General features: G+C 31.2%; 2 protein-coding genes across 5 annotated transcripts; one reads left to right on the forward strand and one right to left on the reverse strand.

Annotated features, from left to right (window-relative positions):
- Positions 1-714: 714 nt before the first annotated feature.
- On the reverse strand, positions 715-5,225 carry LOC112273858 (cAMP-dependent protein kinase regulatory subunit). 2 transcript variants are annotated; one of them, XM_024502862.2, is made up of 9 exons: positions 4,965-5,225; positions 3,244-3,333; positions 2,959-3,054; positions 2,735-2,824; positions 2,204-2,335; positions 1,925-2,047; positions 1,670-1,789; positions 1,123-1,281; positions 715-942 (listed from the first exon to the last, which is right to left on the reverse strand). In XM_024502862.2, the coding sequence occupies exons 1-9, from the start codon at positions 5,208-5,210 to the stop codon at positions 865-867; spliced, it is 1,134 nt and encodes a 377-aa protein (XP_024358630.1). In that variant the 5' UTR covers positions 5,211-5,225; the 3' UTR covers positions 715-864. The 2 variants fall into 2 exon arrangements, with proteins under 2 accessions (XP_024358630.1, XP_024358631.1); XM_024502863.3 differs by lacking the exon at positions 4,965-5,225 and adding an exon at positions 4,250-4,913.
- Positions 5,226-5,265: 40 nt separating this feature from the next.
- On the forward strand, positions 5,266-7,376 carry LOC112273860 (cullin-associated NEDD8-dissociated protein 1-like). 3 transcript variants are annotated; one of them, XM_073529924.2, is made up of 6 exons: positions 5,512-5,691; positions 5,834-5,917; positions 6,112-6,252; positions 6,401-6,493; positions 6,629-6,750; positions 6,998-7,376. In XM_073529924.2, exons 1-3 carry the CDS (start codon positions 5,650-5,652, stop codon positions 6,193-6,195), a joined length of 210 nt encoding a protein of 69 aa, XP_073386025.1. In that variant the 5' UTR covers positions 5,512-5,649; the 3' UTR covers positions 6,196-6,252; positions 6,401-6,493; positions 6,629-6,750; positions 6,998-7,376. The 3 variants fall into 2 exon arrangements, with proteins under 3 accessions (XP_073386026.1, XP_073386025.1, XP_090101709.1); XM_073529925.2 differs by lacking the exon at positions 5,512-5,691 and adding an exon at positions 5,266-5,497.
- The last annotated feature ends 11,023 nt before the right edge of the window (positions 7,377-18,399 follow it).

Raw genomic sequence — 18,399 nt, forward strand, 5'->3', positions numbered from 1 at the left:
TATATATATATATATATATGTATATATTATTATTATTATTTAAACATCATGCAAACTTTCACTGAGTTAATATGCAACAAAAATAAATAAAAAATAAAAAGTAAACCCCATGTATCTCCAGTGCTGTTTTCAGCCATGCAAAGTAGCCATGCAAAGTAGAAAAGAAAAATCAATTCCCAAAATTTTAAAACAATATTACTTACTTTATAATATGTGTGTGAATATGTGTATGCATCCATTATACTTTTAGTATTTGTGATCCTTTTTTCTGCATTGAATTATACTTTTTTTTATTTGTGGTTCTTCAAAATAACTTAGCATCAGTGAGATCTTACTTATCTCAACCCATTAAAAAATAAAAAACAAAAACATGCATATACACACACACACACACACATGTACGTATGTAAATATATATATATATATATATATATATCTTCATCAATTCAAAACCAGTTTATTTTCTTCATGTGGACACAAGTATAATAATAATTGTTATTGTTATTATTTTGAAAAAAAGAAAATACACAATAACATTAGCATAATTTGAAATTCTGATAGTACTTTATTCAATAATATCATGTGATGATGCCATTTCATGTAAATTGTACAATGCTTTATACAACTTTTCCAATTAACATGTTAACGTGAAGCTTCTGATTTTTTTAAAGAATTTACATATCAAGATTTGAGTTGTATGAATACAATATAGTGTTTCACTACACAAATTAGAAATTTAATAAAGGCCAAGAAGTTCATTTTCACAAAATAAAGAATTCACATCCTTGAAATTACAAAATATGTGATTCAATTTTTGAAAAGTTTTTTTTTTAATATTCTTTTCTCCAATAATACTAAAAAGGTTTAGCTAATGGCTGCTGCAACTGTAGCATACTCTAATTTTTTGCGATGCAAAATATCCTCTAGTTTTCCTAACAACCTCTGCACATAGAATAGAAGAAAAAAAAAAAAACACTCCAATCAAAATTTCTTTCTTCATTACAAAATTTTAAAATATACAATCATAAATATAGTTTATCATGTGTAAAAACATAAGTTGTTGCGGTAATTTTTATAGTAAGTATTAGCATAAATTTTGTATAATTTTTTGAATCATGGAACCTTAAAACTTTCTCGTTCTATAAACACCACTTTGCAGTTGGATGTTGTCACCACTGATGCTGCTCGGGGCTCATTGTTCAAAAGTGCTAATTCACCAAAATAATCTCCACTTTTGTACTTCATTAGAACTTGGCCTTTTGTCTTAGCCTCAGCAGTTCCCTGTTAAACCCACAATGAAATTGATTTTGATATGTGTGCATGTGTGTGTGTATATATGAAGTTGGATAATTTAAGGCTTTTATTTGTTTTTACAGTTTCTGCATAAAATCAAAACTGATGGGTTGGATTTTTAGATTTGAAAAAATGCCAATGCTTGGAAAAATCACAAATAAACTTGTTTTTTTCTTTTTTGTGGTGATTTATTTGAAAAATAATCTCAATGAACACAAAAATTCAAAACAAGGGTTTTTCACTTCCATTTTTATTTTATTTTATTTATCACAATAGGAAATTCCTGAGCATGCCATGTGAATGATTGTTTTGAGTTTGGACAGCTTTATGTGAAATTACACAAGTAAAAGCACAAGTCTGATCAAACTTCAATTACCTCTTCCAAAAAGTAAAATTTGTCTCCAGGTGTATCCTCAACAATAATGGATTGTCCAGGATTATAATACTCAGGTTCCAAAACATCAGCAATTGCAGATCGTTCATATGCATCAAGAGTCTGTACTTACTTGTTAAACTATATATATATATATATATATATATATATCTCCACACACACATACAACATTTTTATTCAAGTAGAACATATGTATATATATATATATATATATAAACAAATGTATGTCCTACCAACCTTCAGCAATGGAACACTTGCAAGAAACTCTTCATACAAGTTTCTTTTTTGAGAAGTGGAAGTCATGAGGATTTGTTGGAATGTTCCACGATCCATGGCCCATAAGATACAATCTGTGGTTGCCTAATTCCATTCCCTCATTTTCTATGAATATGGGATACATGAGATGCCATCTAAAAGAACTTGTATTCCAAAAAGAAGCATGGAAAGAAAGAAGAGGGGAGGGGGAGATGAACAATAGAATGTGGGGTTTGTGTTTATTTATATTTATACACATACTTTGACAGTTGCAGCGCGGGGGGCATTGTAGAGGAGGGCAAGCTCCCCAAAGCTATCGCCTGCAGAGTAGCTGGCCACACACACTGGGTTTGCATTCTCGCTCTGCTTGATGTACACGTCACATGATCCACCCTGTCATTTCATTCATCCATCTCCCCGTTACTTCATCCGTTCACTACCACATTCATCCCCCGCCCTGGGTTCCCTTGGTTTTATTAATTAACTCCCTCTTTAACGCTCACCTGCAGATCTCAGCCAAACCATGTATGTTTTCATTTTTGCTCATGTGGAGGACACAATGCTTTTCCTCTCCCTGTGTACATGTGAGTAAGGTAGCCGACCCATTTTTCATAACTTAAGCATATCAGCATATATGCAATAAGTGTAAAAATGAAAGAAATTTTTTTCAACGCAGGGAAAAATATCCCATTCTATTGGTTGGAATGGAGGGGGGTGGTCGAGAATGCATCAGCTATCTTACACAGAAACCCACCTAAAACCATTGCATTTAGGGTTTGGAATTTGACATACTTCAATGAAGTAGAAGGTGTCACCCAATTGGCTTTGCTGGATGATGATGTCTTGAGCCTTGTGTTTCTCTTCTTCAACTGCATCAATAACCTGGCAGAGTTCCATTTTATAGTGTTGGTATTGGTAGCTGTGTTGTTCAGTGGTAATGCATATATTAGGCCAGTAAACAGAATGCATGAGCTACATGCAAAAACTAAAAATATGATAGTGGTGATTTGGCGAACCGTCTTTATTTGTTTTTTATCACAGCCTTTGAAAATGTAGCTTTTCTCTAAAGCTCTTTGAATGCGTTTTTTTGCATCATTGGATTTTTTAACCACCTAAAAACAGAACCAATATTTATAGATATATTATCAAAAATGTTTCACTATTGTATTATTCAAAATAATTTGAGTGCAGGCTGTCATTGGGAGTATGCACTTGACAACAAAAAATATGAATTATATTTATTTATGTATTCATGAATATATATATATATATATATATATTGACATGGAATATTTAATCACCTTTGGTACATAACTTGAATCCAAAACTACTGGTTCTGCACTAACTCCAGTTCTTCGAAATGATAATGTTCGTCTGCGCTTGTCTTTTACCTGGAATAATCATCAGAATTTCAATATTTTTTGGTTTTCATCTGATTTTAGGTTTTTTTAATTATACACACACACACACACACACACACACATATATATATATATATATATATACTCATTTTATGAAAAAAATAAAAAAAAATAAAAAAATAAATCTCATAGTCAAATCATGATTTAATGAGGTATTCAAATTCTTGAAATTGAAACATTGAAAAGTAAATTTTCTACCATCTCATAATAAGCAAAACAAAAGTCATGAATTAATGGATATAATGCAATAATCTTGGTTTGATTTATGGTGTATTAAAAAATATTACAGTCAATTTTTTTTAACACTAATGAAAAGATTTGGTTTATTTACAAATATTTAGAGTCAGTGTATTTATAGTTATAACTCTTTAAATCATGATTTGAAAATACTCCCTGTAATAAAAATGTCAACTGGCAGAATTCACGAAAACAATGACAATAGAAAAATGCGCATGGGTTTTTTAAAAAGGTCACATGAATTTGAATTTGCCTTATATCATTCACACTATTCTAGTTTTTATGCAAAAGAATTTGATCTGATTTTATGAAATTGAGTCATTACAATGGTAGATAGTTATTGGTTAAATTTCATGAACTTAAATCAAATTTCAGAATTTAATTTTAATTTTTGATATTTTAAAATTATAGTTTTGCAGCTCAAACATAATCAATTTTGTAAAATTTCATCTTACCCGTGTCATTGAATTGTACTTAAAAATGATTATACTCTCATTAATATATCAATTAATATTCAACTAAACTATATATATATATATATATATATATATATACAAAATAAACTACACTTTTTATGTGCAACTTAAACATGCACAACTGAAAATAGAAATGAGAATAAATCCAAAAAATCAAAATAACATTTTTTTACCTTTCCTAATGTGGCACCCATTTTTTGTTTTGTTTTTTAAATCAATGTCTTTGACTTTGTTAAATGTAAAATCATTGTGACAATTGTTATTTAGTGAATGTTAATCAAGTTTGAATCATTGATTTAATGTCAGAATATTTTAGGTTTAAAAGTTTTAAGATTATCATTGTGCAAATAACACCATCCACCAAATACACATATGGATGATATGTTACATTCTACAATTGTACGTCAAAATGAATCCTTGCAACACATTGGACTAATGTAATGTTCAAATTATGCATGTTCATGATGTTATTAATACAATTGTGATTGCTTCATATTTGTATTTATTGTCTGTTTCACTAACAAATAAAAAACGCCTCTACAAGACACTAATGACAATTCAATTTAGCTAACAACATTGTTCAAAAATTTAAAACACTTTCAGATTTTATCAACATAATATATAAAAAATTCATGGTCTAGGGACATAATTTCCTTCTTTCTTCTCATTCCTGAAATTCCATCAATTCTATTTATAAAAAGAAATATTAATCCAGAACGCCCCTCTAATGAAATTCACTAACATTTAAGTCAATATTACACGTGACTCAAAACAAGTACTACTTTGAATTGAGTTTACTTAGATTCGGTTTAAGTGATCATAATATATTTACATAAATATTGAAGAAAATAGTGTGGGCACATAGAGAAAGGAAATAAGGGGTGTTACTTCTTGGCGGGGAATATTGGTTGGGCGCCCTTTCCTGGCGTTCAAATCGGCCGCGGAGGGGCGGCTCTCGGAGGTGTACACCGCCATGGCGGCAAATGGCGACGGCGATCTGCTTCGGCACCTCGTCTCGTCGGGAAAGCGGGCCCCACTCCACGCTTCTGCAGCAGTACACACCCTCCCCTCGGGAAGCTTCTGGAATGGCACAGACTCTCCCATTAACCCGAACCGTATCGATAACCGGGGCATCGAGAGTCCAGGTTACGATTTTGCAGGGTACGGTTCTCGCAGACGGTTCTCAACAAAGGTATCTGTCACAGTGAAGCCTTCGAACTCAATTTGGACTTCAACATCACAAGCTGATGCTTCTGTGCGCAAGTTCTGCTTGTTTTCATGAAACCTCGTTGTACCGAAGCACAATAGCTAGCTCAATGGTAGTCTGGTTGGGCACAGGCTGTTTCGGGCTACGAGACCTTTCCAACTTTCTACTTTAAACTTTCTCCTGAATTCGGGCATTGACGTCGATAACTGTGAAGGTGGGCCTGGCTTAAAAGTGTGTGGGGAGATTGTGAAAGCAATTCGCATCAATTTCGACAATGTGGGGACGTTCCATGAGCTTTTGTGACTTTGTATTGCGAGTGTGCCTGTAATTCATGTGTGTGTTTTCAGGATCCGCACATTTGATTATATGGCTATCCTGAGATTGAGTTCATCATGGATAGGCGGTTTGGTATTTCCTTTGAACTAGTTTTGGAATTCTTTTCGTAAGATACTCATTGTAAGACTATGTGCTGGGATGGTAGTCTTAGTTTGATCATATTAATCTTTTCAATATTACTTATCAGTTCACCTCTTGCTTCTCACGCTTGCAGCTCCCTGCTTTCAACTTCATTCCATTTGTGCGACCTGCTTACAATGCCATCTTCAGGAGGTTGACTGCTCAAGATCAAGACCAGGTTTGTAGATTTGGAGAACGATTATTGCGACTGTTTATACATGTGAAATTTGGCATGTCAGTTCATGTTTGTGTGTTGCATGTCTGCTAACTTGCGCCTGCAGCAGCTGGGAAAAGTGGGTTCTTTTCGTAGTGGTTATTCTCTTTCCAACGAGCAATTGTGAATCAAAACTTATGTAGTGGATGGAATTACAGGAAGTAACGGAATGTGCAATATCTTGTTTGGGGCTTGTTATTCCCATGCTTGGAGATCATCTCAAGAGCGTACTTGACACGTGATTGCCACTGTTAATGGAGCGTTTACGCATTGAGATAACAAGACTCAAAACTGTGAAGGTAGAAGCTTTACGAGCACTTCAGAATTGATTGTTTTCGTTCGATCATAGTGTGCTGATTTGCGGATATAAACCTTTAGATGATGCTTGGGGTGACACAAACAATAGTGCTTTGGACCGTTTTCTAAAACAATTGATTTCGAATGCAGGCGTTTGCAACTATTGCAGAGTCTCCTTTGAATGTAGACTTATGCTCAGTTTTAGAACAAGTCGTTGCAGAGCTGACAACGTTCTTGCGCAAGGTATGTATTGTGTAGAAATTCCTTCAGCCCTTATGAGTTTCTTTGACGCTGTATTACGTAAGCTAGTCACGTTGTTTTGTAAAGGAAGTTTCAATCTATTTGTACCAGTTTGGACCTTGCTTGCTGTTTTTATAGGCCAACCGAACCCTGCAACTCGCCTCATTGGGCACATCGAATTCGCTACTTACTGCTTACAGCAATTAAATTAGCTCAGCCAGCTACGAATCTACTCTCACAGAGTTATCTTCTCTCATTAGGTGGGTGCCCTGTCTCAGTTGCTTGCAAGTTTTGTTCCAAAAGAAGTTGATATTTGTAGTAGTGAAAAATTAACACTTTCATGGTCGACGTGGAATGAAAGTGAGCAGACTTTATTGTTGGGAACTATATTTGAATGAAGGTTTCTATAAGGTTGAATCATTTGCTCGAATTGGTGAATGTGCTTTCATGTATATCATAACCCTAAAGTGCTGAGAGTGTGCTTGTTGTTATCCCTGGTTTTGGCAGTGATGCAGACTTGTACATTACAGTGTTAACACTGGAGTTATGTTGCACCATGATTGTTGATAAAAACACCAGTTAAACGCTGGCGTTGCTATTTGGGAACGTGTCTTGCCTCGAGCACTTATCCTTGTAAAAAGTTCGTTACTACAGGGTCAAGCGTTGCAGGTAACTCTTTTGAACATTTAACGTGCTTGAGGTGGAGGTTGGGGGTGGGCAGTTGAGCCATAGTGTTTGCGGGGAATGCTCGGAACTGGATTATATGGCCGCTAGGAATCTTTTCTCTACGTGGACGGTGATATGATCAAGCACGGTTCAGGGGCATTACCTGCTCCCTCCGCATGAAGTTTAATGTATGAAATTGTGCTGCATGAGTCCTCCGTTTTGATGATCTCACCAGCTTCAACCAAAGCAGCTTTATCATCTAGGACTGTGTTGCTTGCCATTGAAAGCAACTCACAAAACTCTCATGAAAGAATCAAACTTGATGCTTGGAGCAACTGCAAAACAAACCACAATGTAACACAAGTCTCCAAAAGCTCAGAGACAATACAACAATATCAAAAATTAAATATTGCTCTTCACTTGAACATCTAATACAAGGTTTCTTTTTTGGACTGAGAGTCTCTCAACGATATAAAAAGTAAAGATCTTACATGGATTATATTTGGAATCAATGAATTGTTGTATTAAATATGGCAATTTACAATTGGATTGGACATGCAAAAGTAGAATTCAAGTGGACTAAATATAACAATTTGGAGTGGCATTAAGCATAAAACAATAAAGTAGAATTGGAATAAATATAATAATTTAGATTGAGACATTCAACATAGAAAGTAGAGTGGAAGTGAAACAAAATAAATATTATAAAATATAAGGAGTATAAAAAGAGACAAAGTCATTAATAATTGTTTATATTCACTTTTCTTTAATATTGCTTATTGTCATTTGTAGCTCTTGGCTTAGGTGTGTAGGTGCTTATGTAGTAGCAATATGTTGGTACCTAAAACATGTGTATTGCTTGTTATTATATAATATAAAGTAAAGATCTTATAATTGTGGTTTTTGATCAAAACAAAGTAATTAGTAATATTTTTGTATATTCTTCAATTTGTACTTTAGTCTCTCAATTTCCTATTTATTTGTTAGGTTTGATGGTTTCTCCACAATATACTTCTTGCTCTGATGGTGGCCTTGAGAAGCAATTGTTGTATCATTGCAGCAAGTACTATGCACTTTAATCTATATTTTAACTTGAGATCTATAAGTTCTAATCATATTGTGAGCCAAAGGTGAAAGGGTTTGAAGGAGCTAAGTATAAGGCTTTTAAGACTAGGTTAGAGGTAGAAGAATATGTATCAAATTAGTTGAGGTGGTTCTGTTATTGTCTAGTTATTTTGTATGCTAACTATATTCAATTGTTTCATGATTTTTTTAAATAAAGAGTAATGAAGTGATTTTGTGAAAATGTTTGCTACATGTTCTAGAATTGGTATGTATTGGAGGTTAATTTCTCCTAATTGAATCTTTTTTTAATAAATAATAATATGTTGCTATGTGTTTATTTTTAAATTTATAATTATTCTAATACTTCTAGTATTATCACAATATATAACTACTGATTGTTCTATGTCAATTTATAAGTCTTTGAATAATATGATAAGTCATGAGGCTTCTTTAGATGTATTAGCTGATGCTATGTTATAAACTTCCAAAGAATACAATGCTATAATGGATTGTTTCTTGGATGACCATGAAATAGATGTAGTTTCAATACTAAATATGAATTTAGTGGCAGATTGAATTCATTATGTATCTTCCACCTAATTAAATTCTACATATCTCAAAAAGTTAATTTGATTGTTGTTTTGATATAGGATCTCATAGTCTTTAATGCTCTCGATGTAATATAATATTCTTCTTGGAGCAAGTAAAGAAGATTGCAAGGATCTTGCCATAAATTGGTTGACAATACTTATAGCAAATTGGATGTTGGAACAAATATGGATTAAGTGGAGACATTTTTCTACAATACTATAATATTGTATTGGATCTACTTCTTCCAATATGTTAACTCTGAGCTTCTTTTTCTCATCCATTAGAATTATTGTTAATGCACAATTTTTCATTCTAAAAGTTATAAGAATATTATGTATATATGCCTTTTGCATTATGAATATTTTTTCTTTTATTTGTATGCATTTGGTTTTTACATACGATGCAATTTTACCTTCTAATAATTTCGATATTTTAAATTTATCATATAATTTTTCTTTGAATTTGATCATAATTTTTATTCAATTACCTATTATAAAGAAATTATCTACATATAAAATAATGAAAATAATTTTACCATATGGTAATCTTGAATGTAGATTGTAATCACCTAAGCCTCATTGGAAGCCTACTTTTTAAAAATATGAGTCTATTTTTTTACATACTATGTACAAGATGCTTATTTTAAGTTATATAATATTTTTTATAATTTACAAATCATATGTTCTTTTTTAAATATTTTGAAGTTTTGAAGTTGAATAACATAAACTTCTTTCAAATCTTTATGAAAGAAGGTAAATTTGACATCTATATAATATAGTTTCCAATTTTTTTAAGTTACAATTTAAATCATAGCTCTAATTATTGCTTATTTAATAATAAGTGCAATTTTTTTTATTATAATCAATTTCTTCTCTTTATTCAAAATTACTAGCTAATAATCTAATTTTATATTTTTGTAGAGATCCATTAATATTTAATTTGAATATCTAAATTTATTTTATTGAGATAATTGATTTAATTGGAGTAAAATGCATGAGTAGACATGTCTTATTTTTATATATAGATTTCATTTCATTTTTTATGACTTGCATCCACATTTGGTGAGTTTTCATGATGGTGTAAATATATGCAATATGCTTTGGTCTATTCATCATAGCCTACAAAACTATCCACTGTATATCTTGGTTGAAGTTTATTTTTGGATTAGAATCCAATATGTATATGTAATAAATAACCAAAGATTTTGAAATGATTGAATTGTGGTTTGATACATAAAAAAGCTTCTTTAGATAATTTATTGAGGTTCTTAATTCAAGTATGTGGTCTGTTTAATAAATATACTATCATTTTTATTACTTTATATTATAAATAATTTGATAATTTTTTAAAATAATAGTATGCATCAAATTTTATTTTTTATTTTTTTTCTTTCCACCATTTTTTTTTTTATTTTTTTTTTTTTATTTTATTTGGATGTGTATTTCAAAAACTCTTATAAAATAAATTCTCCTCTATTATCTATTTTTAGCCAATTGATCAATTTTCTAATTTATTTTTCTATCATAACTCTAAATTCTATGAACTTGTTAAGAGTTTGTTTCTTATTTTTGAGAAAATAGATTCATATATTTCTGGTGTAATCATTAACAAAAAGATCTAGTATCTAATAGTGATATGACAAGTAATGGACCACATGGATTTGTGTAATTTAATTCTAATATCTCTTCTAATCTGGTAGTACTATCCTTGGATATTTGTTTGTAAGTTTGTTTTTCTTCTGGATAATATTGATATAATATGTATTTTGCTTTGAATGTTGGTACATCCTCAAATTGCAACATCATCAATGTAGGAAGTCTGACATGGCTAAGAAAGCAATGCCACAAAAAAGAGAGTAAATCCAGTTGACTTATGGATATGTTTGTTTGCAGTATCATATGATGGTATTGCTTAGATAGGTTGTTAGAATTTGTTGATATTGTTATTAGATTCTATTTTTATTGATAAATAGATTTGATTAATGGCAATAGTCAATTGGAGTACTATTTAATACTTCTTATATTCAAAACTATATTTTTTGATCTTATAAAAAATAAATATTTTCAAACTAATATTTTACATTTAAGATTTAATTTTGTATAATTATTTTTTTTTCTTTCCAATAGTCTATCATAATTAATTATAATGAATTTGAGCTGATTAATGCTATGCATTTGCATCTCTAAAAAAATTAGCAAATAGTTGTTTTGAACATATTGCCCTCTTAATAATGAATTTAGTTTGAAGCCCAGTACATAGAATTTTTTTATAAGATTTTTTATTTTCTTGTTTAAAACATGTATATTTACATCACCTTGATCTTTTATTTCATATTTATTTTGTCTGCTATGGCTACAACATATTAATGGGATGGTTTCTTAAATGTCAAGAACACTTCTTGATCTCTAGAAAAGTGCTTTGAAGCACCACTATCTATAATCCAATCCTTATCAAGAGAAGATGCTACAAAAATACTTGCAATGTAATTTGTATTTCATGTTAAGTAAGAAAGTACTCACCAAAAACTCCTTTCATGTAGTTTGCTCTAAGTTGGTAGTGACTTGTGTATAATGGTTCTTGTGCATGGTAGTAGCTTGTAATATGTTTCAATTTGCCACATTGATAATATGTATGCTCCTCATGCTATTCTTGTTGTTCACTAAGAACTTTGTATATTGGTCAATTTTGTAGTGCTATTCTTCAAAACTGTGTAGTAGAGTTTAATTCTCTATGTCTAAAAATTGACCACTATTTGTTCCAATTAATATTTTTGATTTTGAACACAAGTGCCTCTTCATTTGAATCAGCTTACAAATTTATTTCTATTTCTTCCATGTGTAATCAACTTACTAAGTTTGGAAGAGTCAAAGTTATTATTTCTGTTTGCAGCATTCTAACAAAAGTTTTGAACTTCATGGGAAGGTTTTTAAGAACCTTGTAAACTACTATGATGTTAGAAGATAGTTTGTTTATTTCCTTCAAATTATTCAAAAGATTGTATACATATTGTATGAAGGCCGAGACTGTCATATCATTTGACATTTTGAGATTTTTCCACTTATCTAGTGTTTTTATGACATCAGCAATAATTTGCATCAAGTATACATTTACAAGTGTTTTTTATGCAATAACATGATTAATAGTATTTAGAATATACTACTTTATTATTTTTGTCAAAGACAGCTTGAGGAAGTCCATCGTTCTTGTTTTTTTTGTCTGCAAAGAAATTCACGTTCCTGGAGCATCAACAGTGTAGTGTCTGAACTGAGACTGTCAATGCCTTCGAGTATTCTTTTTCTAGTTCCCTTTGTTTCCTGTCTCATCATTGTTGTGCTAGATGTTGTTTCATTTTTGGATGTTGTTGCTTCATTGTTGATGTGTGTTGTCTCTATGGTGAATCATTTATTGGAGCAACTACCTTCAAGAAGTCCTTTCTTTCCATCATGCTCTGAATCATACTTCAGGTTTTATAATTTTCAGGTTTAAACAACATTTTTGAAATACAAGGTTGCACATGATGGTTTTATTAATTATCATAAATTGAATCAATAAAGCTGAATATATTTTCAGTAACTAGCAGTAGTAGAAGTACCATTGCTGAAGGGACAACGTATACTTTTGAATATCATAAATTTCTATAATTCTGAACATGAAATTAATTCATCATCGCAGTTATCTTTGCTCAAGAGTGTATGCATATTTTTTATATTAATAAGATCCAAATGCGAGCTGTAGTTGAGAGTGTTATGAATGTATTCGATATTACAATGCCTGGCATTTTATCAGATGAACAAAAAGCTTAGGTCAGTTTAAGGACTCTATGGACTTTTGGACTTTAATCTTATCAGAATATTTGTCAACTATCTTTTGCTCTTGCTTTGATATTCAACTCAACAGGCAACATGAAAATTATGTATTTTTTATTGCTTCTAAATGATTTGATTTTAAAAATACTAAGTCAAAAATACTATTTTTACAGTATTATAAGAAGCCCCAGCTAAAGATGTGCAAGGAAGTATGGCTATGGCAATATCAAGGGTTGTGTAAGCATGAAGTCTTAATTTTTATTTAGTTAGGTTTGATAAGAACACATTGCTTCTTAAGATACTTACTAAATTAATTGATAATATCAAGAAAAGACCATTGACCATTGGATATTATTGTAACTAATGTTACTGGAATTGTTGACAATATGCTAAAAAAGCTAGAGCAAGAGCAACAAGGAACTGCTTCTACTAATGTGAAGGAAGCTGCTAATAACTAAGAAATTAATAGTAAAAAAGAAGATGTAAAAGGAAGAAAAGTGTAAAAAAAAAATAATACCAAAAAAAGTAGCAAGGAAGAAGGTGGTAAAGACAAATAATAAAAAATGGAACAATTTGGAGCAACAATGGAATTAAATCTTAAATCCTAAACTAAAACAACATCAAAGTTGTGAGTGATTCTTTTCTTCCTTAGCATAATGAGAAATATGGAGTAAAAAAGGCACAATAGTGGTGACAATCAAAGACTTGAAGAAGTAGGTTGATAGTGGATACAATTGTCAAAATATATATGAAATTGCTAAGGTTAAGGAGAAACAAACTGTTGTTGAAGTAAATTGCAAGAATTAAGAGGAATATAAGAAAGTGAATGAGACTAAGAGCATATGTGAAAATTCTAAATAAGTGAAGGTCAATCAAGAATACACTGTCATATTACATGAAGTTTGCTTGAGAATGCAATAGACATCTGGTTGAAGAAGGAAAAATGGAACTTGCAACAAGATGATTTCTACAACTCTAATGGAATCCTAAAAAATCTCCAATTAAATTATAAAAATGCTAATCAATCATAAATTAAATCCAAAAAAGTTTCAAGAATTTATAAAAGAAATATAAAGAAATAATAAATTAATCTTGATGAAACATATATAATATAAAAATCTTAAAAAAATATCAAAAAAAATATTTTAATTGACATCTAAACAAATCCTAATGTAATCTTCAACAAATCTTAATAGAATCTTAAATTAATCCTATCCAAACTTCAAATCAAATCCTAATAAAATCTCAATAAAATCCTATTCAAATCTTAATAAAATTCTAAATAACTTTTAGTCAAATTCTAAATCCTAATCAAACCATAAATCAAATCTTAAGTAAATCTTAAATGAATCATAATCAAATCTTATTCAAATTTAAAATTCTAACCAAACCTTAGACAAATCCTAAATCCTAACAAAATCCTAAATCCTAGACTAATTCTAATCAATCCCTAGAAAATTCTTAAATCCTAATCAAATCCTAAAAAATCCTAATTAAAATATAAATCTTCATCCTTAACCAAAATCTAAATTAAATCTTAAAAAAATCCTAAAAAAAATCATAATCAAATCCTAATAAAATTCTAAATTCTAACCAATATTAAATCCTAATCAAATCCTAAATCTTAGATTAATTCTAATCAATTCTTAACAAAATCCTAAATTCCAACCAAATCCTAATCAAATTATAAATCTTAATCCTTGACTAAATCCTATATCATATCTTAACAAAATAATAACAAAAACCTAGACTCTAAATTAATCTTAATCAGTTTTTAATCAAATTTTAAATCATAACTAAATTATTAATAAATCCTATTATAGATTAAAAATTTAATAATTATTACTTGAACCATTAAACTTGATTGAAAAATTTTAAAATTTGCAGCAACTAAGTCATCAATAAGTAAATTTTTTTTGAAAAAGTTTGCATATACTAATTATAAAAAAAGCTCTTAAAACTTTTCAATTATTGATCGCTCTCCTTCTTTAATTTGAATATTGATCTTCTAATAATGATTTATCCTTACTAAATTTTTTATTTACTACAAAATTTGGATTGTATATAAATATTTCAAATTTGAATTGCTTCACTAATTTTTGCTTCAATCGAATTGGCAAATATTACAAAATCACAAAATCTTTCACTAATCCTAAATGTAATAGGATATAGATGAGATATTTATATTATTGACATATAAGGATAGATAGTTAGAACCATGGAAGTTTCTAGAATTGAGGTTAGATTAGTAGATCTAATAGGATCCATTGTAGAATATTCTACAAAGAATTTAGGATGGTTATTTAGATGGGATCTACTATAGAACCTTTTAAAAGAAAGTTTAAGGCGGTTATCTAGGTAAGGCCTATCATAGAATCTTCTAGAAGAAATTTAAGGTGGTTATTTAAGTGGGATTCACCACCTAAGAACATTCTAAAAATTCTAGGGTGGTAGAACAAAGTATAAATAGGACTGGTGAAGGCCTTTTGGAGCATCTACTTAGGTATGACTTCAAATCTTTTTTCTTAGTAAAATTTGATTTTGTAACTTTCTATTTTGTTCTGTTCAATTTTATTTTGTTTTATTTTTGTTTGTTCAATTTAATCATTTGTCTCTCATTCTGTTTAATTCTATTGAATTTTGTTTTGGTTTATTTTGTCTTATCTTGTGATTATATTACTGTAGTTTAGAAGGGTCTTAGACACTTGAAATAAATCGATTTTGTTTCATTGGTATTAGAGTGAGTGTTAAACTAGTTTTTTTTAGTAGTGAGTTGATAGTCATCATCTAGTCAAAGATCAATTGTTGTGGTCATACTAGGTATTGTGTTGAGGCTACCACAAGCTATTCTTAAAAAGTCAAATGAGAGGTAAGGAGGCATTATAATAGTGGAATCAAGCTGAGAAATTACAACATGGGAGATATGACAGAGAAATTCTAAATAGATATTCAAATAAAACACCTTTTAGGCCAAATAACTACCTTGCAAGAGTAAATAGAAGCCTCGAAGGTAAAGAAGTTGAGATCTGCTAGGCTAAAATTGAATAAGCCTTGTACATACTCTGACACTTTAAAACAAGAAGATGTATATTAATGGCTCTTCAACATGTCACAATACCTCCAATTATCTAGAATAAATACCACGGAAGAAATTATATATGCAACCAACTATTTGAAAGATACAACAACCATTTGGTGTCACGAATTTAGAATACTGACTGAAAATCTAAACAAGAAGCTTAAGAAGAATTGGCAAGAACTAGCTTAATCAGATGAGTATAAGAACAATACTAGAGAGGTGAATTAGAGCTCCAAGAGGTGTATTGTCGAGATTAAGGATCCCCTCAGACTTAGCTCCTATATATACTACAAGCTAGGAAGCTTTTCAAGTAGCTTCCATAAACTAGGAAGCTTTTCAAGCAACTTCTACGAGTTAGGAAGCTTCTCAAGCAACTTCCACGAGCTTGAAGACTTCTTAAGTAACTTCTACAAATTACAAAGCTTCTCTAGAATCTTCTAGAATATTCTATAATTTTTTAGTGTATGTTCTTGATATCACCCCTCTCTCCTCCCTTTAGCTTTGAGGTCTGTGAGAAGCACTCCTATTGCGAGTCAGTATCAATGTAAGAAGTTGAAAATTTGTTGCATAGTATTTACAATATACTCCAATTGTTGTTCATAGGGCAAATAGTTCATTGGTCATTATAATCAATGATAGTGTCCTATGCCTTTGATTTTCAACCAAGCATGAACTTTTGTGTCTTCATTGACAAAATGCCATGCAAACACTCCTTCGAGAAGATCACCATAGACAAGTTCTACCTCAAACACAATCACTAGCAACTTGTTATTAAGTATCCTCTATCGTCTTCATAGTACAGGCAGTTCTTCATCTTGAAATCGTCTTCGTGAGATACTTGGTTGACTGGATATGATTGGTATGATATCTATCTCTTAGTTATTTATATCAGATCAAAAAAATAAGTACTAAACATAGAAGAATGGGCACAAGTTATAAATTTATAGTCTCTAACTATGTCTTTTAGAGATTCCTTCTTCTCCTTCTTTGTAAGGTTGAGGATTAAGAGGCTTCAAGGAGAAGGGACTTCACTGAAAAACTTTCATCGAAAGGGCTTAGGTTTCTGAGGATAGTATCAATGAAACTCCTGTACCTTTTGCAATGCATTGATAAGATTTTCCGCCGGTTCCCATGTGCGCTCATTGATATCATAGCCGCTCTAATGCACTAGGTACTCCAATTTTCTCCACTTACGTCGTGAATCTAGTATCTTTTCCACCTTGTATTCCTCGTGGTTCTCAATTTCAATACTAAGTAGCGGACATTGTATTCTTCCAAGAAAAGACGACTATCGATAAGGCTCCAACAAAGAAACATGAAAGACTGGGTGTACCTTCATAGCAACCGATAATCTCGGATGGTATGCCACTAGATTGATTTGCTTCTAGATGACAAATGGTCCCAATCTTCGATAGTCCAACTTATCACATGGCCGCTTGGTTTTGATATTTCGTCGAAGCAACCATATTTTATCTCTAATTAAAGCTTCAACATAATTTGAAGCTCTGATAGTTGTTTCACAAATCCTTCAGCTGTCGGATTGTTATTAGTTGACAGACTCAATAAATCAAGCTTCGGATGATATCCATAGTTGGAAAAGAATGATGTTTGTTGAGTCGACGTATGAAAGGTGTTGTTATATGTAAACTCGACTAACAATAGATATGCAGTCCAATCATCTTGCTGATAGTTGATGCTGTATCGTAAATATTGCTCCAAAGTTTGATTCACTCGTTGAGTTTGGCTATCATTTTGAGAATGGAAAGCCAAAGAAAGCTTGATATCCACCTTCAATATTTCAAAGAGAGATCTCCAAAACTTTGATATGAATTAGGTTCCTCGATCCAACATGAATCATCTAGTAAACCATGATATCGATATACACTATCAAGGAAGAGCCTTATTGTGTCTTTGCTTGATGATGTTTTCTTACAAGGGACAAAGTGTGCCATCTTTATAAGCCAATCTATCACAACAAAGATGTTGTCAAATGAATTTGATGGCGAAGGTCTGTAATGAAGTCCATGGAAACTAAAGACCATGGTCGATGTAGAATAGGTAATGGCTGAAGAAGACCATAAGGATAATGCCCAGGATTCTTCGATCTTAAACAAATATCACAAGAGAGGACAAAATCTTTGATATACTTCCACATTTGGAGCCACCAAAAATCTCGGGAAATAAGTTCCAAGGTCTTATTGAATCCAAAATGTCCAGCTGCTGAAAAGTCATGTCGAGATTGGAGAACTCGGAGTCGTGCTTGTCTCTTTGGAATATACAATCGCTCCTCAAAGTATAAAAGATCTTCTTCCACCTTGAACTTGTCATTATTGACACGTTGCATGATATCAAGGGCTACAGAATCTCCAATAGTCACAATATGTACTTGGTTGAACAAATCAGCATCAATTGGCACTATAGCAAAGCAAAGCCTGAATTGTTCCAACTTCAATAATGTTATACACTGTTCATCAAACGCTACTTTTCTAGCCTTTGGCGCTAGATACGATCTCTTTGATAATACATTGGATAGTCCTTGTTGCTTTCCAGACCAATAAATAATAATAAAGTCAAACCTAGATAGCAACATATTCCATTGAGCTTGACAACAATTCATAACCCGAGCCGACATGAAGTAGTCCAAATTCTTGTAATCTGTGTATACGGTCACCAGATGCGTAGCTCCTTCGAGAAAAAGATAC

Source organism: Physcomitrium patens, chromosome 21 (genome assembly GCF_059467195.1).
Source record: "Physcomitrium patens ecotype Gransden chromosome 21, ASM5946719v1, whole genome shotgun sequence".
Taxonomy (NCBI): Eukaryota; Viridiplantae; Streptophyta; class Bryopsida; order Funariales; family Funariaceae; genus Physcomitrium; species Physcomitrium patens.